The 24836-nt window shown below is 39.7% G+C and overlaps 1 protein-coding gene across 1 annotated transcript; it reads left to right on the top strand.

Annotated features, from left to right (window-relative positions):
• The first annotated feature begins 6035 nt into the window (after positions 1-6035).
• Positions 6036-24592, top strand: SERPINB10 (serpin family B member 10). Its single transcript, XM_020870078.2, has 7 exons — positions 6036-6203; positions 10449-10514; positions 10955-11092; positions 12109-12226; positions 18651-18793; positions 22050-22205; positions 24167-24592. The coding sequence occupies exons 1-7, from the start codon at positions 6036-6038 to the stop codon at positions 24569-24571; spliced, it is 1194 nt and encodes a 397-aa protein (XP_020725737.2). The 3' UTR covers positions 24572-24592.
• The last annotated feature ends 244 nt before the right edge of the window (positions 24593-24836 follow it).

The following is a 24836-nucleotide window of genomic DNA, read 5'->3' on the forward strand; positions in this document are numbered from 1 at the left end:
CCCTCATCTTAGACCTGCAGTGTCCAGAATTGTGAAAAATGCATGTTCACCAGGCACCTAGTCGGTAGTGCCCTGTTACCCGACCTGTGGTTGAATGACAGCCATCATCCACACAATTGTCTCGGCTCTACTCTATTTCCTCTCTTCTTCTGGTTTCCATTTGAATAATCCTGATGGACCTAGAGTTCTTTTTTATGTTCTAACAGATTTTGAATACTTAATAAATTCCTGCAATCTTAACATCAAATATTGTAAAAACAAAACAAAAGCTAGAGCAAAACTCTCCTTTTACACCTGTTCTCCATTCATATAGCTCCTATTCCTTCATTCTCATTAAGAATATTGGTACATATTGCTAAACGTACACAGGGCAGGCCATAACTAATAACAATAAATAAACATATGAGCAAAATTCTGCTGATAATATTATATTGTTGACTTAGGATAGCATTACCTCTTTCCCAGTCTGCTCCAAACAGCCATCAAAACAATGCAAAACCAAAATTTTATCAATAGAGCTAGTATGTGTGTGCTGTGCTCAGTCACTTCAGTTGTGTCCAATTCTTTGCAACCCCGTGAATTATAGCCCACCAGGCTCCCCTTTCTGTGGGATTCTCTAGGCAAGAATACTGGAGTGGGTTGTCATGCCCCCCTTCAGCTGGATCTTCCCAACCCAGGGATCAAACCTGCGTCTCTTATGTCTCCTGCACTGACAGATGATTCTTTATCACTGGCGCCACCTGGAAAGGCCACTGGTGCCACCTGGGAGGCCCATAGCTAGTATATCAATATATAAAGATGTCATTTTAGTACTTATTTATTTTGGGTTGTGCAGTGCAGCATATGGGACCTTCATTCCCTGATCGTAGATTGAACCCATTCCCCCTGCAGTGGAAGTGCAGAGTCTTAAACAATGGACTGCCAGGAAAGTCCCTAAAATTTTTAAACAAGAGGTAAGTGAGAATGGAATCTGGAGAAGGTTTGTGGAGAAACATCAATAAAACCTAGTCTGTGGTTTTAGTGAAGAGGTTTTAGAGGAGATGAAACAATTTCTTGTTTGATCCCTCCAAATCTATATAGTTGCATTGAATGTAATGCAAATAACTAGATCTGTGCAGTGATATAGCCTGAGTCACTCTCTGGTGAACCACTGGCAGTCAAGATGGACAGTCCCTCTATCTGGAACCTCCATGTGATACGTGTGTGTGCATGTGCGTGCTAAGTCATTTCAGTTGTGTCCAACTCTTGGCGGCCCTATTGATTGTAGTCCACCAGGCTCCTCTGTCCATGGAATTCTCCAGATAAGAATACTGGAGTGGGTTGCCATGGCATGCCATGCCATGATCCCTCTTCCAGGAGATCAGACCCAGGGATTGAACCAATGTTTCTCAGGTCTCCCGCACTGGGAGGTGGGTTCTTTATCACTATTGCCACCTGAGAAACCTTGAGATCTTCCTGACCCAGGGATCAAACCCGCATCTCCTGCATTGGCAGGCAGGTTCTTTACCAGACCTAGTAACTGCATCTAAAACATCCATCCAGACCCCATGTCCCTGGAGTGGGGACAATGGACATGAACTAGTTAGAGTTATGCTTGGGGGTCGACACCAGAGCCCAAATGAGAAGAACAGAAACATATCTTGGATACTTCACTTAATACCTTGTGAGATATTTAAAAGCAAACATTGCTGTTTATAATAATGATAATCTCCATTTCATTGCTCATAATTATTCTACTAACTTAAAACTTTCTGATTTTATGGGAAAAAAAAATATCTAGGGGAAGTCACTTATCATTGCCAGTTGGCAGACTAGGGAAAACATGAAACCAGGAATGTGTGAGTTACAATTTGTCAGAATTCCAGGTTCTATGTACAGACAGACATGGAGAATGTGGGCAGTTGGGTAATTGAGGCAAAACCTTGTCTATCTCTCTTTTTATCTGAGCTTCTGGCCAAGATAAACTTGAAAGGAAGAGTGTATGGGTTTGTAAAAGTGAATCAGAGGGTGGAGCTAAGAAAAGGGTGGTGCTAAAATTGCTAAAAATTACTCCTACAGTTCAGAGTTACTTAACTCAGCCACAATCTCTTACTAAAGGAACCCACTGCCAATTCTGCTCCAAGTGGAAAAAAACAAGGTATTATAAATATTTCTTTGTTTAAAAATGTTTATGTTTTCTTCCTTCATTGAACTGCCTAGATGAATAACAAATTATCAAGACCTCCACAGGACAGAAATGATAGTTGAGGCCATCTCCTAAGAATTCTGTGCAAGTCTGAGAGATTTAACCCTGAACTGGTTCAAAGATTGTGCTGGGAAAGGCTAAGCAGGAGAGTGCTTTCATTTCCAAAGATGTGAGAGAGGTGGTTTTACCATGAATTGTGAAATTATGAATGATATTTTTTTCCAGTCACATTTTTGGATTTGCTACCTTTGTATCTGTCAACAGGGGCAAAAAGAAATAGGATATTCTCAGAATGATTGAACCAAAACCCTTCTATCCCTTCAAAAGAGTGGACTTGGCACCATGAACTTGATCTCACTCATTTGTGTAGGGAACTAATGATTTGACTCTCTACCCCCTACCCCTACCCAACTTCAAGTCTTGGCTATCATTCCAGGGGCCATTAGCTTTCTTCTCTTTCATGGAATAATCAAGACCCTAACCTTACACTACATGCTCATCAGAAACCCTCCCAGACTATTAATTCCTTCAGAAATGGCTTCAGGTAAACTCAGAAGTGCTGGAGGTGTGGAGAGGTCATTTGCTGATATGCATGACTCCACCAAGTAGGCAGTATTATCAGTACCCTGGGAAGGTCAGGAGGCCTTTACTGTCCTCTAACAGAAAAGCAGAGCAGAGTCCTTCCTGCTCCCTCCTCCTGCTCACCATCACTCCTCCTTTCTCCCTCCTCTTGTTCATCCTCTTTTGTCATCCAATCCCTCCCTTTCACAATAAAACCTTAAAGGCAATAAAATATAGTGGCAAAAGGATTTGTATTTAGAGTCCAGAGACTGAGATTGCAATGATAGTTCTGCTGTTAGGTAGCCATGCATGTTAGCACATTTTACCTCTCTGGGCCTTAGTTTCCTAGCAGATAAAATGAGACAATTTGATTAGGATTAGAAGATTCTTTCCAACACTGATTTTCTGGGAATATGTGTATTTATAATGAGACATTTTGATGAATGATACTATTCTTTTCTTATTTTCATATTTCTTTAGTTAAGCCCCTTTACAGACTGAGATATTACATATTTTACATAAATGTATGGATACTGATATATGGATTAGGAAATGACAACTCACTCCAGTACTCTTGTCTGGAAAATTCCATGGACAGAGGAACCTGGTAGACTACAATCCACAGGGTTGCAAAGAGTCAGTCATGACTGAGTGACTGAGCAGGCATACTGAGGCATCTATATACCTCCCGGAAACTGCAAAAGAGCAATTCATTCTGAAAAGGGCACACTTGGTTTTGGGTCTAGACTTTAGTCTTTATGTATAGTCCTCTCTGAAAAGATCACTCTCCACCCCTTGAATGGATAATTTATTTCATGAGAATTTCATCCCCAAATTCTGCATCTTTCAGGAATCACTTTTAATGCTGGCTTAGCACTTCAGTACTTTTTTTTTAAAGGCAAGAATTGTTCTTCTTGTATGTTCTAGGCTGCATCTGATACATTAATGATGATATTAGTGAGAGAGTTAATGAAGCTGATGATAACTGTCTGTTAACTTTCCACAAGAAATTAACTCTTTCATCAGAAGAATTATCATTTTTAGGAATTTGCTACAAGTATCTAAACTCTAGAATAATCATAAATCATAGGTAGAAAGATAAAAGTCCTCAGCCTTAAAGTAATAATTTCTCCTCTCTTCCCTTCATGGTGATTATGCTTTGGCAATGGAGCCAAGCAGTTTCCATATGAAAAATTCATGAGTTCTTAAAAGAGAAAGTTTAGGGGACTTTCCCAGTGGTCTAGTGGCTACCAATCCATGCTACTAAAGCAGAGGGCCCGAGTTTGATGACTCTTCAGGGAACTAGACCCTACGTTCTGCAACCAAAGACTCCACATGCTGCAAATAAGACCTGGGGCAGCCTAATAAAAAAAATTAAAAAATAAAAGATAAAGCTTAATATATAGGTAGTAAACAAAACATCATTTAAAGGGATATAGCTGTAAAGAAAACAGGATTTGTCAGGAGAAAGTGCTATTATGAGGGTGTAGAGTTATTACAAAACAAGAGTTGTTGCTTTTTTTCATTTAATAAAATAATGTTAGCCTAGAATTATCATCAGCTTCTACAATAGGTAGAAGCTACGACTAGAGATGACTTATGGGCTGAAAAGTTGTTTGGTTAAGGGTAAGCCTATGACTAGGAGGGGTTTCAACAGTATCACTGTTAATTCAAGTCATGAAGAAATCAAAACTTTGTCTGCACATGTCTCTTCCTTGATTCAACCATTTAACTAGAGAGATCTCCTGACTTTTCTAAAGTTCTCATTCTAGGTTTCTCAGAGGGCCAGATGATATCAGTGCAAGACCAAGTTCAATACAATACTGGCCCTAATAGGAATCTCCAGACTTAGGAATTTGGTTTATTTTAAATTATTTAGTCAGTTTGAGAAATTATTTGGCTTTAAAATGACAATAGATTGAACTCACTATTTCTTTGGTAACGATCCAGTTTTTAAAAACTTAAATGAGAATATCAGGGTGATTAGAGGTGATATTTAGAAACTGAATACAGTATTTTTAAAAATGAGAAAGCTTGAGTTCCTTTGTTCATTATGATTGGTTTCAGGGGGTCTCAAGTGAGTGAGAATAAAGATAAGAGTCTTGACTTCTCTACTTCTCTATAAGCATTTCCACTAGACTGTGAAAGTTTCAGGTTTAAATAGATTTTAAAAAATGGTGACTAGAACCTTAACTACAAACATCTAAATAAGAAATAAATAAATATTTGGAAGTTTCCATTTTGTACAAAGTCCTGAGCTGGGTGCTAGCGGAGGCACAAAGCAGAGTAAGAAAATTTTGCTCTCAGGGAACTTATTCTAGAGATGAAAAGATACGAACATATGAAAACAGACTAGCAGTGTGATAAGCACCAGGCAAGTGGCAAAAGCTATGTTATAGGACTTTGGTGGCAGACATGCTCCTGTGAACCCCAAAGTTCAGAAAAAGCATCCAGAGGAAAATGTCTGGAACAGAGTTGGGTTTCATCTTATTATGAAAGGAGGATAAAGGCTCTCCAGGAACCAGGATACCATCTATCAAGGTGTGAACGGATAAACAAGGTTAAAAAGAATAAAAATAGGGATGAAAGATAAGTGACGAAAAGTACAAAGTCAAAAAGTTGTATAATTATTCCTCATTTACTGGTAAAGCCAGCAGATATGTGGCGTATTGAAAAGAATCATTTGGCTGATTCTACTACAATTTAAACTCTGGCGATTTCAACAGGGAGACCAAACTGACAAGAATCCAGGTGTTCTCTCAGGTGTTTCTGCTCTAGAATTTGAGGGAGTTCTCTTAAACTCTCTGTACTTCAGTTTTCTAAGATTTAAAATAATATTGGAATTATGTTCATTCAGCTCTTAGGAGGGCATAAATACAGATATATAGATAATTGTTGTTGTTTAGTTGCTGAATCGTGTCTGACTCTATGCACCCCATGGACTGTAGCCTACCAGACTCCTCTGTCCGTGGGATTTCCAAGGCAAGAATACTGGAGTAGGGCTGCCGTTTCCTTCTCCAGGGGATCTTCCTGACCCAGGGACTGAACCCATGTCTCTTGCATTGGCAGGCAATTCTTTACCACTGAGCCACCAGGGAAGCCAAATATAGATTGTTACATAGGTTATTATGTATATAATTGGGTTGGACAATACATTCTTTTGTCATTTCAATGAAGGATGATAGAAAAGATAATTGTAAACCAAAAAATCCATTTACAAAAGTAAAATAAATGGAAAAGATTATTAATATGTTCTTTAACTCTGCTTTATCTTTCTTAGATCTTCCCAATGGACTCACTAGCAGAATCTATCAACCAATTTGCTCTGGAGTTTAGTAAAAAGCTAGCTGAATTTGCTGAGGGTAAAAATATCTTCTTTTCTCCCTGGGGGATCTCAGCCTCCTTGGCCATGGTGTATCTGGGCACCAAAGAGACCACTGCAGCACAAATGGCCCAGGTGAGTAAGAAAGGTCAACTATCCTCTATTGGCTTAAAATGAAATGCTTTTATTTGGCTTTCACCTCCATTCATCTCCTGGAACCCAAATAGTCCACATGTTACAATCATGTCTTCCAAAATAAAAGACACACACATTTTCCAGACCTTAAAAAATAAGGCTGAGAAAGTGAATCAACAGACAGCTGTTTCTAGGAAAGCTATTTAAGAACCTGTGTTCTCTGGCAAAATCAGATGGAGACAAGAGGTTATCAAGTTTGCTTCAATGTTAAACTATTTAAAAATTTTTGATTATTAAAATATTTCAAGAAAGTCATAGCTCATACTTTAGAAGAGTTAGCCATCATCTTTCTAATCTTAGAAGGATTTTCTTAAAAACACAAGTAGAGGACTTCTTTGGTGGCCCAGTGGTTAAAATCTGCCTGCCAATGTAGGGAACATGGCTTGATCCCTGCTCGGGGAAGATCCCACAGGCTGCAGGGCAACCACTGTAGTCTAGGCTCCCATACAAGGGAAGCCCCACCCTGAGAGTAGCCCTCAGGCGCTTCGAATAAAGAAAGCCCGCATGCCCGCGCGAAGTAGTGAAGACCCAGCACAGTCAAAATTAAATAAACAAAATAATACATTGATTTAAAAAGACACAAATAGAAAAATCAGGTGAAATCTGTTTCTCATGCTTTGGTTGTTACTTTGTTCAGTCCCTGTTTGTCAGGGTGAATCTAACAAATACATGAAGAGCATTAAAATAGTAGAACATTATTATTGTTTGTTTCTAAGGCAAACCATTCAATGTCACAGTAATCCATGTCTTTGCCCCAACCGCTAATGCTGAAGAAGCTGAAGTTGAGTGGCTCTATGAACACCTACAAGACCTTCTAGAACGCACACCTAAAAAAGATGTCCTTTTCATTATAGGGGATGGAATACAAAAGTAGGAAGTCAAGAGATACCTGAAGTAACAGGCAAATTTGGCCTTGGAGTACAAAATGAAGCAGGGCAAAGGCTAACAGAATTTTGCCAAGAGAACACACTGGTCATAGCAAACACCCTTTTCCAACAACACAAGAGAAGACTCTACACATGGACACCAGATGGTCAATACTGAAATCAGATTGATTATATTCTTTGCAGCCAAAGATGGAGAAGCTCTATACAGTCAGCAAAAACAAGAATGGGAACTGAATGTGGCTCAGATCAGAAACTCCTTATTGCTAAATTAAGATTTAGATTGAAGAAAGTAGGGAAAAGCACCAGACCATTCAGGTATGACCTAAATCAAATCTCTTATGATTATACAGTGGAAGTGACAAATAGGTTCAAGGGATTAGATCTGATAGACAGAGTGCCTGAAGAACTATGGACAGAGTTTGTGACATTGTACAGGAGGCAGGGATCAAGACCATCCCCAAGAAAAAGAAATGCAAAAAGGAAAAATGGTTGTCTGAGGAGGCCTTACAAATAGCTGAGAAAAGAAGAGAAGCTAAAGGCAAAGGAGAAAAGGAAAGATATACCCATTTGAATGCAGAGTTCCAAAGAATAGGCAAGGAGAGATAAGAAAGCCTTCCTCAGTGATCAGTGCAAAGAAATAGAGGAAAACAATAGAATGGGAAAGACTAGAGATCTCTTTAAGAAAATTAGAGATACCAAGGGAACATTTCATGCAAAGATGGGCACAATAAAGGACAGAAATGGTATGGACCTAACAGAAGCAGAAGATATTAAGAAGAGGTGGCAAGAATACATGGAAGAACTATACAAAAAAGATCTTCATGACCCAGATAACCACGATGGTGTGATCACTCACCTAGAGCCAGACATCCTGGAATGTGAAGTCAAGTGGGCCTTAGGAAACATCACTATGAATAAAACTAGTGGAGGTGATGGAATTCCAGCTGAGCTATTTCAAATCCTAAACGATGATGCTGTGAAAGCGCTACACTCAATACGCCAGCAAATTTGGAAAACTCAAGAGTGGCCACAGGACTGGAAAAGGTCAGTTTTCATTCCAATTCCAAAGAAAGAAAATGCTAAAGAATGCTCAAACTACCACACAATTGCACTCATCTCATACACTAGCAAATAATGCTCAAAATTCTCCGAGCCAGGCTTCAACAGTATGAACTTCCAGATGTTCAAGCTGGATTTAGAAAAGGCAGAGGAACCAGAGATCAAATTGCCAACATCAAAAAAGAAGAGAGTTCCAGAAAATAGTCTATTTCTGCTTTATTGACTACGCCAAAGCCTTTGACTGTGTGGATCACAACAAACTGGAAAATTCTGAAAGAGATGGGAATACCAGACCACCTGACCTGCCTCCTGAGAAATCTATATGCAGGTCAAGAAGCAACAGTTAGAACTGGACATGGAACAACAGACTGGTTCCAAATCAGGAAAGGAGTATGTCAAGGCTGTATATTGTCACCCTGCTTATTTAACTTTTATCATGAAATGTCAGGCTAGATGAAGCACAGGCTGGAATCAAGATTGCTGGGAGAAATATCAATAACCTCAGATATGCAGATGATACCAACCTTATGTCAAAAGGTGAAGAATTGAAGAGCCTCTTGATGAAAATGAAAAAAGAGAGTGAAAAAGTTGGCTTAAAACTCAACATTCAGAAAACTAAGATCATGGCATCTGGTCCAATCATTTCATGGCAAATAGATGGGGGAAACAATGGAAATGGTGACAGACTATTTTTTTGGCTCCAAAATCACTGCAGATGGTGACTGCAGCCATGAAATTAAAAGACACTTGCTCCTTGAAAGAAAAGCTATGATCAACCTAGTCACGTTAGTCACTCAGTCACGTCCAACTCTTTGGGACCCCATGGACTGTAGCCCACTAGGCTCTTCTGTCCATGGATTTCTCCAAGCAAGAATACTGGAGTGGTTTACCATTTCCTTCTCCAGGGGATCTTCCCAAGTGAGGGATTGAAAATGGTTGTCCTTCACTGTAGTCTGACTCTTTACCCACTGAGCCACCAGGGAAGCCCGTGATCAACCTAGACAGCATATTAAAAAGCAGAGACATTACTTTGCCAACAAAGGTCCACTTAGTCAAAGCTATGGTTTTTCCAGTAGTCATGTATGGATGTGAGAATTGGACTATAAAGAAAGCTGAGTGCCAAAGAACTGATGCTTTTGAACTGTGGTGTTGGAGGAGACTCTTGAGAGTCCCTTGGACTGCAAGGAGATCCAACCAGTCCATCCTAAAGGAGATCAGTCCTGAATATTCATTGGAAGGACTGATGCTGATGCTGAAGCTCCAATACTTTGGCCACCCGATGCGAAGAACTGACTCATTTGAAATGACCCTGATGCTGGGAAAGATTGAAGATGGGAGAACAGCGTGACAAAAGATGAGATGGTTGGATGGCATCCCAGATTCGATGGACATGAGTTTGAGCAAGCTCCCAGAGTTGGTGATGGACAGGAAGCCTGGCATGCTGCAGTCCATGGGGTCACAAAGGGTCGGACATGACTGAGTGACTGAACTGAACTGATTACTGTATAAGCAGTTAATTTGATGTAAGCATTCTCAAATCACAGTGTTTGTATGTGTGTGTGTAGCCTTATATAGCAAAGTGAAAATGAAAGCCGTTCAGTAGTGTCATTCCTTTCTGTGAGCTGCATCCAGGATGCATATGGGAGATAGAATTAAAGTGTTGTTTTTTCTTCTTGGACAATTTAAGGGAAACAGAGTCCACATCCTTCCTGTGAATTTACACATAAATGCTGGGTGAACACAAAGACTCTGACTCTATCATCAGATGATGGTCGGCAGTGAGAACTGAAGCACTTAAGTAGAAAAAAACAACTAAAACTCCTGAATTTTCCAGATAATTAAGGCAATGGTGGCTTTTGCTTAAATTGGCTAAATGATGCACTTAACTGAATAGTTAGCTTTCTTCTCAAAACAATGATAGATAAAAATGAAACATGGAAAACATAAGAATTTTACATCTAAGGCTATTCCCAATGTTATTTTCAATGTCCAATGCAAAGTATTAAAGTAAAGAGACTAACAACTTAAATTCAACTTAAAAATTTATTTAAAAGCAGCTCTTGACTTACTCTATTAGCCCAGGTAATACACCATTTAAGTCAAATCAGAGCTCTCTTGATTCATTAATCACATGTTTTGCAGCTATGGGAATGACTGGCTTGTAGTTACTGATGTGTATTTCGAATGATCACATCTCTGCAAAATGTGCTCATGTATTGCCTTTTTATTGAAATTACAGGTTCTTCAATTTAGCAGAGACCAGGACAGCAAATTTTGTCCTGACAGTGAAAAGAAAAGGAAAATGGTATGTCTTATATTTCAATATTCATTTCATAATTAAGGAGGAGGTACTTTTAGCATTTTTTTCTTTTAGTGGCTAAATCAAACAACCTTTAATAGGTAATTTTTTTTAGAAAAAGATATTAAAACTATAGGAAAATTTTAGAGTACACAATGTCTACACTTTTTGAAAGAGTCATATTCTTTCCCCTTATCTCTCCCTTTTCTTTCCCTTCAGAACTATTTCACTTTCAACCTTGTTCTTATCTTTGCAAACTAAGTGTGAAGGAAATTATGCCTCAACAACTTTTATATCCTGCACTAATAATACCAAAGGAAAAAAAGATACCTACCATACAATTGATTTCATGATCAGTTCATGAACATGAAATCATTTCTAAATTGTTCATATACATGTATGTCTTTTTCAACATTTTTATTTGACCAATTTATTTTCTTTGAAAGGAGTTCAATGTGGGCAAGCCTGAAGAAATACACTTTGATTTCCAGACACTTATTTCAGAAATCAACAGTTCCAGCCATGCTTGCATACTTAAAATAGCCAACAGGATCTATGGAGAGAAAACTTACCTCTTTCACAAGGTAAGTGCAAACCTCTTATTTTAAGTTGATGGGAAAGAAAGAGCCATGTGAAACCAATCAATAAACAGTTTGTACTTTTCTACAGGGATCCCAGGGACAATCTTAATGTATAGGATGTTTGTGGTCAGTGTTTCTGATAACCATTTAAACTGACCAATGTGTCAAGTTGTAAAGGAAACCAACAACGTATTTCAAACCACATCTAGTGATCAGAACTTTATGCCTAGAAGAAAGGTGTACAACCCACTAACACACATAGAAATGTGGTTTATATAACCCCTAGGCCAACATTTGTTTCATGGGAAATAGAATAAAAGATTTAGAGTAGTTCCATATGGTGAGTCTGAAGGAGCAGAGAGTGGCATGATCATCAGAGGATGGCTGGAGACTCTGCCCTCAAGAGCAAAGCTGACTTTAGGATCAGATAAGTCACTTTATATCATGATTTTAGAAAACATTCTTTACATGCAATTAAGTCAACTTCTCTTCTTTGATGGTTGAGACCCCACAATGTAGATCCTCAGAGGAGTCAACCCCACACCCGGCCAAGCATTTAGTTCTTCCTGTTTATCTATCACATTCTTTGGCACATTTCAGAAAAGATCCAGAAGACCCAGGTGCCCAGTGGGTAAGAAGTAAAGAAACTGAATAGGATAGAAGGATAGCAATAGAAAAAGTCAACCTGTACAGTGGTGAAGGCTCCTGGGAATAAGATCCCACACGCCACATGGCAAATATATATGTGGATGTGGGGGCTCCAGAGATGTGGGGGGCAGGCCTTCCTTCCACAACTGCAGTTTTGCATGGCTAGTCTGCATCCAGCTAAGTTTACACAGGGCAGCTTAGTTTTTAACCATAGCTGGAGTATGGAAAGACTGAAGAAAAAAATGGGGTAAGAGTTTGCAATTATCCATCTAGCTAGATTTTTAATTTTTTTGATAATCTAAATAGACTTGATTTCTCAGCTTTGGTAAAAAAAAAAATCTACAAAAGGAGATTTTACCTATATCTTCCAGAAATATTTAGAAGACATGAAAACATACTTTGGTGCAGAGCCACAGTCTGTGAACTTTATGGGAGCTTCTGACCAAGTCAGAAAGGAGATCAACTATTGGGTTGAAAAACAGACTGAGGGTAAGCTTTCTCCAAGGTGATCACCAGTGTATTTTCTAAAAGTATCACTTTATCATTTTGAATTGTGTTATGTGTTAAGTATGTGCATTTCTTAAATAGAACTGTGGACATATTCAAATTATTCAGAACATTTGTCTTTATTCTATGTCTTATCTAAAACAGATAAGACAACCATTTTATTAATACCAAGTAAACAAGAGAATGATCAGACTCCACTAATTCCAAAGAGGACTCTAGAGAAATGCAAAAAGTTTTGGAATACTGATGCATATGTGGTTTCTAAAGAAAAGTAGCTGCTAATGAATAATTAAAGTGTGGCATTAAATATATCATATAACCTTAAGTAAGTTTCAGAATAAGGTCATATATTAGAACAGGTTTAAAATACAGTAACTATCTTAGTAATAGGATAGAAGTTTATTGTTGCTATTGTTGTTCAGTTGTTAAGTCATGTCTGGCTCTTTTTGACCCCATGGACTGCAGCACACCAGCCTTCCCTGTTCTTCACCATCTCCCAGAGTTTGCTCAGATTCATGTCCAAAAAAGATAGAAGTTTATCTCTGACCTAATCGTCACAGGATAGATAAGCATTCTGTTCCCAGAGGCCTTCCAGAGATACAACCTTGTGGGTTAGGGCTGCATCTTTAAGATGTGGCTTCTATATTTGTCTAAGATGATTCTTTGGAGAAGGCAATAGCACCCCACTCCAGTACTCTTGCCTGGAAAATCCCATGGATGGAGGAGCCTGGTGGACTGCGGTCCATGGGGTCGCTAAGAGTTGGACAGGAATGAGCGACTTCACTTTCATTTCACTTTCATGCATTGGAGAAGGAAATGGCAACCCACTCCAGTGTTCTTGCCTGGAGAATCCCAGGGATGGGGGAGCCTGGTGGGCTGCCATCTATGGGGTCGCACAGAGTCGGACACGACTGAAGCAACTTAGCAGCAGCAGCAGCAGCAAGATGAATCTTGGGCTGCCCTGGCGGCTCAGTAGTAAAGAACCCATCTGCCGATGCAGGAGATTTGCATTCAGTCCTTGGGTTGGGGAGATCTCCTGGAGAAGGAAATGGCGACCCACTCCAGTATTCTTGCCTGGAGAATTCCATGGACCGAGGAGGACCAGGCTACAGGCCATGGGGTTGCAGAGTGGCACACGACTGAGATCGTGCACACAGGAGATGATTCTTAACATTTGTCAGTTTCATAGTCAGCAGGAAATAGGGAAAATAAAGCCTCTTTGCTTTTAAGTGGCTGCCCTGAAACTTTCACACATCAATTCCATTTATATTCCAAACTTGGGAACATGGCATACGTTATGCTCTGGTGACCATTTTGTCTTAGTTTGCCTGGGAATTTCCTGACTTTATTTTCTGAAAGTCTCTCAGACCTGGATAAACCAAGTCAGTTGCCTGGACTTATAGTAAAAGATAAATCCTAACTCCCTAAACTGACATAGAAGCTCAGCGTGACCACAAGGTCTTGCCTGTCCTCCACTCCAACTCTTGTCATTCTCTGACTCAAGATTAGCGCTCAGGAATTCCAAGTGGCGCAGAGTTCCAGAAGAGTCCTGTGCTACTTCACAAGCCCGCACATTGACTCCTGTGTCCTCTCAATCCGAAACAGCCCCTCTCCTGCCAGTCCCTGTCCCTTCATGGCCTCTGGATAACAACTCAGGGCCTCCCTCAGACGGCCAGCCTTCCTCCGTGCTCTAAAAGCCCCTTTGGGAACCTTTACCTTGACACTCACCACGCTGTTCCTAAAACTAACAACTGTCCAGTTATTCACTGAAGTCCCTGCCTCTCCCACTAGATTCAATGACCTAAGTGCAATAAGTGAAGTCGCTCAGTCGTGTCTGACTCTTTGGACGCCATGGACTGCAGTCCACCAGGCTCCTCTGTCCCTGGGATTCTCCAGGCAAGAACACTGGAGTGGGTTGCCGTTTCCTTCTCCAGGGGATCTTCCCGACCCAGGGATCGAACCCGGGTCTCCTGCATTGTAGGCAGACGCTTTACCGTCTGAGCTACCAGGGAAGCCCAAGTGCAACACCACTACCTTATTTGAGTTTCCGCTTTGAATCACTAACACGTAATAGCCTCACTCATGGTAGTTGTTCAGAACATTAATGTTTATTGAAGTGAATTGAGGAAGCTGGCAGCCCTATATTCTCAGTTCTTTTTTCACTGAACTAGTGACTCAGAAGCCATGCTGAGGCAGGAGTGACTCTTTTTCCTAACTTATGCCTGATTTGGATTCATCCAAATGTGAGTCTGGTTTGAGAATTATAGATTAGCCTGTATTTACAGAAGGAAACTACTTGCATTGTTCCAGTTCATGTGAGAACCAAGTGTGACTGTACAGGCAAGAGCACATTGAAACGCACAACACAGACTCAGCAGAGTAGCTGTGCTAAGTCACTCAGTCTTGTCTGGTTCTTTGCGACCCATGGGCTGTAGCCCGCCAGGCTCCTCGGTGCATGGGATTCTCCAGGCAAGAACACTGGAGTGGGTTGCCATGCCCTCCCTCCAGGGGAATCTTCCTGACACAGAGATCGAACCCATGTCTCTTATGTCTACCTGCATTGACAAGAGGGTTCTTTCCAGTAGAAGTAGAAGCAATTATAGTGCCAGAGCTGAACTAAATCTCAGCTCTCAAATGCCTACCCTCTGCCTACTTGGGTCCCTGGCACACAGAAGAGGGCCTTATGGACAGGAAGGCAGGGAACAACTCATATGCTGTCTTTCGCCCCAACAAATCCTTTCAGAGCTGAGTAGAGAGGAACTGTCTGATGCTCACAAGATTGGTTTGCATAAGGGTCTTGCCATCTTCCTCATATAGGCTGATGCACTCAAGGACCATGACAGAATCCATTCCACCAGGTCACAGAGCTGTCCAGACTTTCCTATGATCATAGAAATGTGCCATAAATCCTAGGGCTGTCACACCAAATGACCACACACTGTATGGTTAAACCAATGGAAGTATATTCTCTGGCAGTTCTGGCACTTCCCTAGTGGCTCAGTGGTAAAGAATCTGCCTACCAATGCAGAGATGCAGGAGATACAGGTACCATCCCTGGGTCGGGAAGATCCCTTGAAGAAGGAAACGACAACCCACTCCAGTATTCTTGCCTGGAAAATCCCATGGACTCAGGAGCCTGCCGGGCTACAGTCCACGGGATCACAAAGAGTCTGACACAACTTAGTGCTAAACAATGCAACAACACAGTTCTGGAGGCTGCACATCTGAAATTAAGGTGTTAACAGGGCTCTGTTGTTATTCAGTCCCTAAGCTGTGTTTCACTCTTCACAACCTCATGAACTGTGGCACGCCAGGCTTCCACTTCTTTGGAAAGTTTTAGGAAAGAAGCCATTCCATGCCTCTCTCCTAGTTGTTGATGGTTGCTGGCAAACCTTGGCTTGTAGAAGCATCTCTCTGATCTCTGTCTCTGTTGATACATGGCTTTCTTCTCTTCCTCTCCTTTGTCTTTGTGTTTTCACACTTCATGTGTCTGTGTTCGAATTTCTCTACTTTTATAAGGACACCAGTCATTGAATTAGAGGCCCAACTAATCCAGTGTGACTTCATTTTAACTTGATTGCACCTGAAAAGACCCTATTTTGAAATGAAATCACATTCACAGGGACTGGGGGTTAAGAATTAATGTATCTTTTGGGGAGGACAAAATTCAGCCCACAACAGCAATCAATTCAGTTCAGTTCAGTCGCTCAATCGGGTCTGGCTCTTTGCGACTCCATGAACCGCAGCACACCAGGCCTCCCTGTCCATCACCAACTCCCGGAGTTTACCCAAACTCATGTCCATTGAGTCAGTGATGCCATCCAATCATCTCATCCTCTGTCGTCCCCTTCTCCTCCTGCCCTCAATCTTTCCCAGCATCAGGGTCTTTTCAAATGAGTCAGTTCTTCGCATCAGGTGGCCAAAGTATTGGAGTTTCAGCTTCAACATCAGTCCTTCCAATGAACACCTAGGACTGATCTCCTTTAGGATGGACTATGCTGGATCTCCTTGCAGTCCAAGGGACTCTCAAGAGTTCTCCAACACCACAGTTCAAAAGCATCAATTCTTCTGTGCTCAGCTTTCTTTATAGTCCAACTCTCACATCCATACATGACTACTGGAAAAACCATAGTCTTGACTAGACGGACCTTTGTTGACAAAGTAATGTCTCTGCTTTTTAATATGTCATCTAGATTGGTCATAACTTTCCTTCCAAGGAGTAAGCCTCTTTTAATTTCATGGCTGCAGTCACCATCTGCAGTGATTTTAGAGCCCCCGCAAAATAAGGTCAGCCACTGTTTCCACTGTTTTCCTGTGCATTTGCCATGAAGTGATGGGACCGGATGCCATGATCTTAGTTTTCTGAATGTTAAGCTTTAAGCCAACTTTTTCACTCTCCTCTTTCACTTTCATCAAGTTGCCTCTTTAGTTCTTCTTCACTTTCTGCCATAAGGGTGGTGTCATCTGCATATCTGAGGTTATTGATATTTCTCCTGGCAATCTTGATTCCAGCTTGTGCTTCTTCCAGCCCAGCGTTTCTCATGATGTACTCTGCATATAAGTTAAATAAGCAGGGTGACAAGGTACAGCCTTAACATACTCCTTTTCCTATTTGGAATTAATCTGTTGTTTTATGTGCAGTTCTAACTGTTGCTTCCTGACCTGCATACAGGTTTCTCAAGAGGCAGGTCAGGTGGTCTGATATTCCAATCTCTCTCAGAATTTTCCACAGTTTATTGTAATCCACACAGTCAAAGGCTTTGGCACAGTCAATAAAGCAGAAATAGATGTTTTTCTGGAACTCTCTTGCTTTTTCGATGTTGGCAATTTGATCTCTGGTTCCTCTGCCTTTTCTAAATCCAGCTTGAACATCTGGAAGTTCATACTGTTGAAGCCTGGCTTGGAGAATTTTGAGCATTATTTGCTAGTGTATGAGATGAGTGCAATTGTGTGGTAGTTTGAGCATTCTTTAGCATTTTCTTTCTTTGGAATTGGAATGAAAACTGACCTTTTCCAGTCCTGTGGCCACTCTTGAGTTTTCCAAATTTGCTGGCGTATTGAGTGTAGCGCTTTCACAGCATCATCGTTTAGGATTTGAAATAGCTCAGCTGGAATTCCATCACCTCCACTAGTTTTATTCATAGTGATGTTTCCTAAGGCCCACTTCACTTCTCATTCCAGGATGCTTGGCTCTAGGTGAGTGATCACACCATCGTGGTTATCTGGGTCATGAAGATCTTTTTTGTATAGTTCTTCCATGTATTCTTGCCACCTCTTCTTAATATCTTCTGCTTCTGTTAGGGCCATACCATTTCTGTCCTTTATTGTGCCCATCTTTGCATGAAATGTTCCCTTGGTATCTCTAATTTTCTTAAAGAGATCTCTAGTCTTTCCCATTCTATTGTTTTCCTCTATTTCTTTGCACTGATCACTGAGGAAGGCTTTCTTATCTCTCCTTGCTATTCTTTGGAACTCTGCATTCTAATGCATATATCTTTCCTTTTCCCCATTTGCTTTTCACTTCTCTTCTTTTCACAGCTATTTGTAAGGCCTTCTCAGACAGCCATTTTGCTTTTTGCATTTCTTTTTCTTGGGGATGGTCTTGATCCCTGTCTCCTGTACAATGTCACGAACCTCCGTCCATAGTTCATCAGGCACTCTGTCTATCAGATCTAGCCCCTTAAATGTATTTCTCACTTCTACTATATAATCATAAGGGATTTGATTTAGGTCGTACCTGAATGATCTAGTGGTTTTCCGCACTTTCTTCAATATTCTCCCCCAAATGTATAACCTAAATATTATCTTGAGGAAGCATCAGAAAAATCTGAGCTGGGAGTTAAGCATTCTACAATTTTTTTTTTCCCCAAACATATCAAGGTCATGAAAGACAAAGAATGAATGCAAAACTGCCTTGAATTAAAGAGGACTAAGAGGAAATGACAGCTAAATGCAACTTGAGCTCTTGGATTGATTTCTGGTCTAGAATAAAAGGACACTATTGGAAAAACAGATGAAATAATTTAAATAGGGGACACCTCTTGTGGTCCAGCGGGGTTGGGACTTTGCCCCCCAAAACACGCGGTATGGGTTTGATCCCTGGTTGGGGAGCTAAGATCCCACATGCCTTGTGGCCAAAAAACCAAAACATAAAACAGAAGCAGTATTGTAACAAATTCAGTAAAGACTTTAAAAATGGTCTACATAAAAAATAATTTTTTAGAAGAAGAAATCTAAATAGATCTGTTAATATTAATAGTATTCTATCAATAGTGACTTCTTGGTTTGAATTCTTATGGGTATAAGATGTTACCATTTAACAGTGTTACATAATCTCAGTTTTGTAAGTGTGGCATTTCACCAGGACATAACTATATCACTTGAAATCTGTCCCTTTTTCTTGTAGGAAAAATCCTGAATCTCCTACCTGATGATGCTGTGGATCCTACAACCAGAATGGTTCTGGTGAATGCCGTTTACTTTAAAGGAGTCTGGGAACATCAATACTTAGTCCAAAATACAACAGAAAAGCCTTTCAAAATAAACAAGGTAGGAGCCTGTTAACGACCAGTATGTATTTTATAAGACATTGCAAATGAAATTCTATTTTAAATTCATTCTATCTGAATATATGTTCCTGTAAACTATGGCTCTTTCCTCGGGCAGGGATGACTGACCTAAAAGCCCGTTTCATCCCACCTGGACTTTATCCTTTCATTATCTTGGTCTCTGTAAGCAGACCGTGCACATATTTTATCACTCACCCCTTGCTGCGACTGTGGTAGATAAGTAAGGTAGTTACTGCATTTATTTTCCAAGTTAGAAATGCAGTGGGGTGAAGTGACTAGATTCATGTTAAGTTTATTTGTTTTGGTTGCATTACAGTTTCTCTGGTCAACAGAGGAACCAACCATTAAATGTCCAGTGTTGGTGTGTGTGTTTGTTACTTGCTCTTTGTGACCCCACAGACTGTAGCCCGCCAGGCTCCCCTTTCTATGAGGATTGTCCTGGCAAGAATACTGGAGTGGGTTGCCATTTCCTCCTCCAGGGGATCTTCCCGACCAGGGGTCAAACCTGGGTCTCCGGTGTCTCCTGCAGTGGCAGGTGGATGCTCTACCACTGAGCCACTGGGAAGCCCCAAGTGCCTCGGACTGTGCCTCAGTTAGATGGCCACCAGATTCCACATTTTTCACTTACGAGTTCTGTTCTTGTTCTACTAGACTAGCACTATATTACACCAAACTCTTACTTTTCCAGAAGAAAAAGAAATAAAAAACATTTTAAAATCTCATCTTTTTCTTTAAGTTTTCCCTTTGGGCTGGCACACAGAGCATTTGTTTTTGTAGTAGGAACTTACTTTAGCAATAAGGGAGATTAACAGAAGGTCACAGATACAACCAAGGGCTGGAACATGGCTGGGTCTTGGGCCTTGAATGGAAACAAGGATTCAAATATTGTCAGGGTTCATTCTCTATCTTCTCAACTCTGTTTCTCCCATCCTTCTCTCAATCTGAAGTCTGATCTCCATTCTAGAGATGAGTTTGATAGGTCACATTCCAAATTCTTAGGTAAAGAACTGACTGGCCAAAGTTTGTGAAAATGTTTTAGTCCTAGGTGATTTATATCACTTCAACACTGCTGCTCATGACATATTGCTGTAACAATATGTTGTGTGTGCCATAGATTGTGTGCAATAGGCAATTTTCAGATAATCAGTGGGGAACAGATGTGGAAAGGACTGAATTTATAATCTAACAGGCTAACTGGAAATAAGCTAGATAGTAACTTGGCTTAATAAAACCACTAGGAATTTTCAGCTGCAAGTGATAGAAAAGCATTCCAAATTGGCCCCAGTGACATGAGAATTATACTAGTGTTAGCTCAAGGGCTTCCCTGATGGCTCAGGGGGGTAAAGAATCTGCCTGCCAATGTGGGAGATGTGGGTTCAATCCTTCAGTCGAGAAGATCCTCTGGAGAAGTAAATATGTCCAGTATTCTTGTCTGGGAAATCCCATGGACAAAAGACAATGGAGCGCTACAGTTCATGGTGTCACAAAAGAGTCAGACATGAATAAGAGACTAAACAACATCAAAGAAACTAAGAGGAACCAGGAGTGGGACCTCTAGAGTCTCAAACATAATCTGTCCTCTCTGCCTCTACCTTTGAGCCATCCTTATTGCTCTCATTCTCTAATATTAAGGATGGAGTTTATCCATATGACCAGGGAATATGACTGCCTTTTATTCTAGCTTCACAACTCTTCTGTTAATACAGAGAAAGTCTTGGCTGCTAGCTCTAACAGAATGCTCCCAAAGAAGAATCCGGTTGGTCCCACCCATATGCTTATTCTTGAGACAATCATTTCATCACAGAGCATCCTGAGTGAACAGCCATGGTCACAAGGCCACTAACTTAGCAGAAAGGTAGGGCTTTGTGATTTACATTTAGCGCCACTTAGAGTGGATAAATAACAAGTCTAAAATGTCTGAATTTCAGGGTTTTGCTTTTGTTTACCATTTGCTTTACTAACATTTCGTAATGTCATGTATCTACCATTACAGTATCATATAGAATAATTTCATTGTCCTAAAAATGCCCTGTACTCAACACATTCATCCCTCCCTCTAAGTCTCTGGCAACTGATGATCTTTTTACTGTCTGTATAGTTTTGCCTTTTTCAGAATGCCGTAAAATTGGAATTGCATAGTATGCAACCTTCTCAAAGGTGCAACCACCTTCTTCTACTTAGTAATATGTATTTAAAGATCCTCCAATATGTATTTAAAGCCACTTTTTCTGGCTTGACAGGTCATTTCACTGTATTGCTGAATAATCTCCCATTGTATGGACTTAAGATTTTGTTGATCTGTTTGCCTTTCTGAAGGGTATTTTGGTTCTTTCCAGTTTTTGGCAATTATGACTCAAACTGCTATAAGCATTTATGTGCAAGATTTTGCTTGGACATGTTTTTAACTCATTCTCGTGACTGCCCAGGAGCACAGTTGCTGGATCACGTCGTAAGGTTGTGTTTAGCTTTGTAAGAAATCACTGCACTGCCATCTGGTGTGGCTTGCACTTTGCATTCCCACTGGCAAAAAATGTCAGTTCCATCTTAGCTAGAAGTTTGTGTCATCAGGGTTTTGAACTTTTGGCTATTCTATTAGCTGTGACACTCCACAGCTAATCTTCACTGTTTTAATTTGCAATTGCCTAAGCACATAGGATTTAACATTTTTTCACATGCTATAGGTCTTCCTTTAGTGAGATATCGGTTCAGATCTTTTGCCTGTTTTTAAAGTAGGGTTCATTGCTTTATCATTGTTGAGTTTTAGAGTTCTTCACAAATTTCAGATACTGTTACTTTATCAAACATGTGTTTTGCAATTCTTAGCTCCTAGTTTATTTCTTGTGTTTTCCTTCTCTTAGTGGATTTCGGTTTTATGATACTAAAAGGCTGTCTCAAATGTTTGCATCTGAAATGCAACTTAGTTTCTGAATCATTGGTATTTGCATAGTTTGCATAAGATTATATATTCTTTTAAGTGTTTGGGAGAATCCAGCTTGCCATAATTCATAGAGGATGTCATAATAATGTCAGAGAAAGAAAGTCTCACATCATTTATTGATGATGTTATCCAGTAGAACATATATTTCCAGAAAGCAAGGTTTGAGTAATTTTATTCAGCATTTAGCAGAGGATCATCATCTTTGTCACTGTCCCAGATGGCTGGGAACCAATGTTGCTAAAGAATTAAGAATTTGGTGAGATACCTCCTCAGTGATTTTGCTGCATATATTCTACAGACTACAAGCAAACCAGTGCAAATGATGTTCATGAAAGAAAAACTTCAAGTATTTTACATAGAAAGTCCACAAGCCATAGGCCTTCAACTCTACTATGAGGGTCGTGACCTCAGTCTGCTCATACTACTGCCAGAAGACGTTGGTGGGCTGGATCAGGTAAAGGGACCAGTCTATTCATACCTCCCTCCTTTCCTCTTCCCTTTGGTAACATTTGTTTTCTCTCTGTGAGTCTGTGTCTATTTTGCAAATGCATGCAAAATCACTTTAGTTGTGTTTGACTCTGTGCAACCCCATGGACCCACCAAGTTCCTCTGTCTATGGGATTCTATAGATAAGAATACTGGAGTGGGTAGCCATTTTCTCCTCCAGGGGATCTTCCCAATCCAGGGATTGAACCTGTGTCTCTTATGCCTCCTGCATTGGCAGGCAGGCCCTTTACCACCTGGGAACATTTACTTTCATGGAAAAATAACTTAAGAAAAAAGACATCAGTCTGACACGAAGATGGTTCTAGTGTTTATCCCTCCTGGGAAAAAAGATACGATCTTATAAAGATATGATCTCCCAGTTCTTGAATTTCTGCACAGGAAGGCAACCAACACACCTTCAGCACTAGGTACTGTATTTTCACGTATCACCTCAGCTTTACAAAACTTTGTAAGGTTGATGTTACTATTCCTCAGGAAGGATAAGTAGTCTACAGACACCGTTAGCATTGGGTAGTCACACAAACAATAGCTAGAGATATTTATTGTGAGTAACAAAGCTGTGTAGATTGATCATAACAATCTTTCAGGTAGTATAGGTCTTTTTTCTCCTTCTGGTAGAACCTGCCTAATTAATTTTTAAATCACATGCATTAAGATAGCCTTAGACATACATTTAAAAACATTAAACAGAGTCTAAAACATTTTTTAAAGAATGCTTTTTATCAAGTAAACTCTCTTCAGAAGATATACTCTGTATCAGTGCATCTTCAGGTTATTATTTAAGTTGTTCACCAGTTAAACATCTCTTAAGCCTGATTTTGTCCAGACCACATTTCTGAGCAATTCACGTGCAATAACTGGTCTGTCTTTCTTTGCACTGTGCCTAATTTTTCATGTGTTTCAGATTGTTTATATTTCTGCTTCCACTGCCCTACTGGTGTTTAGAAAGATTTCTAGATAGTGTCACAAAATTTGTGAAACTGGAGAGGATGGTAAGACCAAGTGTGAATACTAAACCATTAGAGTTACATCAGTATAAGCCTTTTTTTAATAAAGTGCAAGTTCCTGACCTGAAAACATTGTCACTTAATGCACATCATTTACATATGTGTCTTTGATAGCAATACTTGGATCTAGAAAACTTCAAAGTAGCAAAAGCATGTGCTTTAAACAAACATGTTATTTAAAAAATCAAACATTGCTTTTTATCCTATATATGTAATGCATGTGTATATACATATATATTTATTGTTTTAAAATTTTAAATATCAAGAGAAAAAGCAGCTTCAAAATCACTATTTAAAAAGTTATTACTCTTAAGATAGAATGATTTTCCTTTCTTTACTATTCTTTTTTTCCCCATAATTTATAGTTACTAGTTTCATATTGGTGTGATTATAGAGTATAGGCATTTTATCTCAGATTTTGTTTTTGAAGGATTGTATATTGTGCTAATGAAACTAATTTAATAAATTAATTATTGAACTAGTTTATTAGTTAATAAGCTAGTTTTAAACTAGTTAATACAACTAATAAAAATAATTTTTTTGGTTCCTTGGCGTACAACGTATCCTGGAGTATAAGCTTTTGTGTCGATGACATTTATATCAATATATTTGTGTATGTAGTTGCTGTCTTGCAAATATCATAGAAGTACTTCCATTTCAAATCAAGGTCTTACTTATTAAGCCTATATCCTGAGAACTATTAATCTGCAAAATGATATGTCAACAGTGTGAAGGATCTCTTTATAAACAAAAAAACTTCCAAATGCGTGTGTTTTGTTACCTTTGGTAATGGGAGTGATTATAATTCATCTTTGTAATATGTAGAGATCTCATTCAACCTTTATTTCTTATTTCTTAATTGGAAACTACTGACTCTTTCTTCTTTGGCTCCAAATTGCAGCTGGAAAAGGCCATCACCTGTGAGAAGCTGAGTGAGTGGACCAGCATAGACATGATGGAGTTGTGCAACGTGCAGTTAAACCTTCCCAAGTTCAGGCTGGAAGAGACTTATGATCTCAAGTCAACTTTGAGCAGTATGGGGATGAGCGATGCCTTTAACCAGAGCAAAGCTGATTTCTCAGGAATGTCCTCAGAGAGAAACCTATTTCTGTCTAATGTTTTCCATAAGTCTTTTGTGGAAATAAATGAACAAGGTACAGAGGCTGCAGCTGGTACTGGGAGTGAGGTGAGTCTAAGAATTAAACTCCCCTCCATCGAATTCAGTGCAGACCACCCGTTCCTCTTCTTCATCAGGCACAACAAAACCAACTGCATTCTATTTTATGGGAGATTCTGCTCCCCCTAAACCCTGCATCTCTCTCATCAAACAAGAGCATCTTACACTGTGAAAAAAACACATATGATGGAAAACACAATTACAATAAAACCAGTTTGTAGCCTGACTCTTTCTTATGCATAAATATTAGAAAGATTATCTTGAAATAATATATTCTAGTGATCTGATCAGGCCTATATAGCTAGAGAGAGTGCAAATTTAATTTTTCTAACATTTTAATGTGACTTTTATTTACATTTTAGAAATTCGGTTATTCAGTCAAATGCCTTACAAT

This window comes from Odocoileus virginianus, unplaced genomic scaffold (assembly GCF_023699985.2).
Source record: "Odocoileus virginianus isolate 20LAN1187 ecotype Illinois unplaced genomic scaffold, Ovbor_1.2 Unplaced_Contig_26, whole genome shotgun sequence".
Taxonomy (NCBI): domain Eukaryota; kingdom Metazoa; phylum Chordata; class Mammalia; order Artiodactyla; family Cervidae; genus Odocoileus; species Odocoileus virginianus.

Coding starts and splice junctions, on each gene's coding strand:
- SERPINB10 (XM_020870078.2), top strand. CDS start 6,036: ATGGACTCACTAGCAGAATCTATCAACCAATTTGCTCTGGAGTTTAGT. Junction 10,515..10,954: donor GTGAAAAGAAAAGGAAAATG/GTATGTCTTATA, acceptor TTTCTTTGAAAG/GAGTTCAATGTGGGCAAGCC. Junction 18,794..22,049: donor AGCCTTTCAAAATAAACAAG/GTAGGAGCCTGT, acceptor TATATTCTACAG/ACTACAAGCAAACCAGTGCA.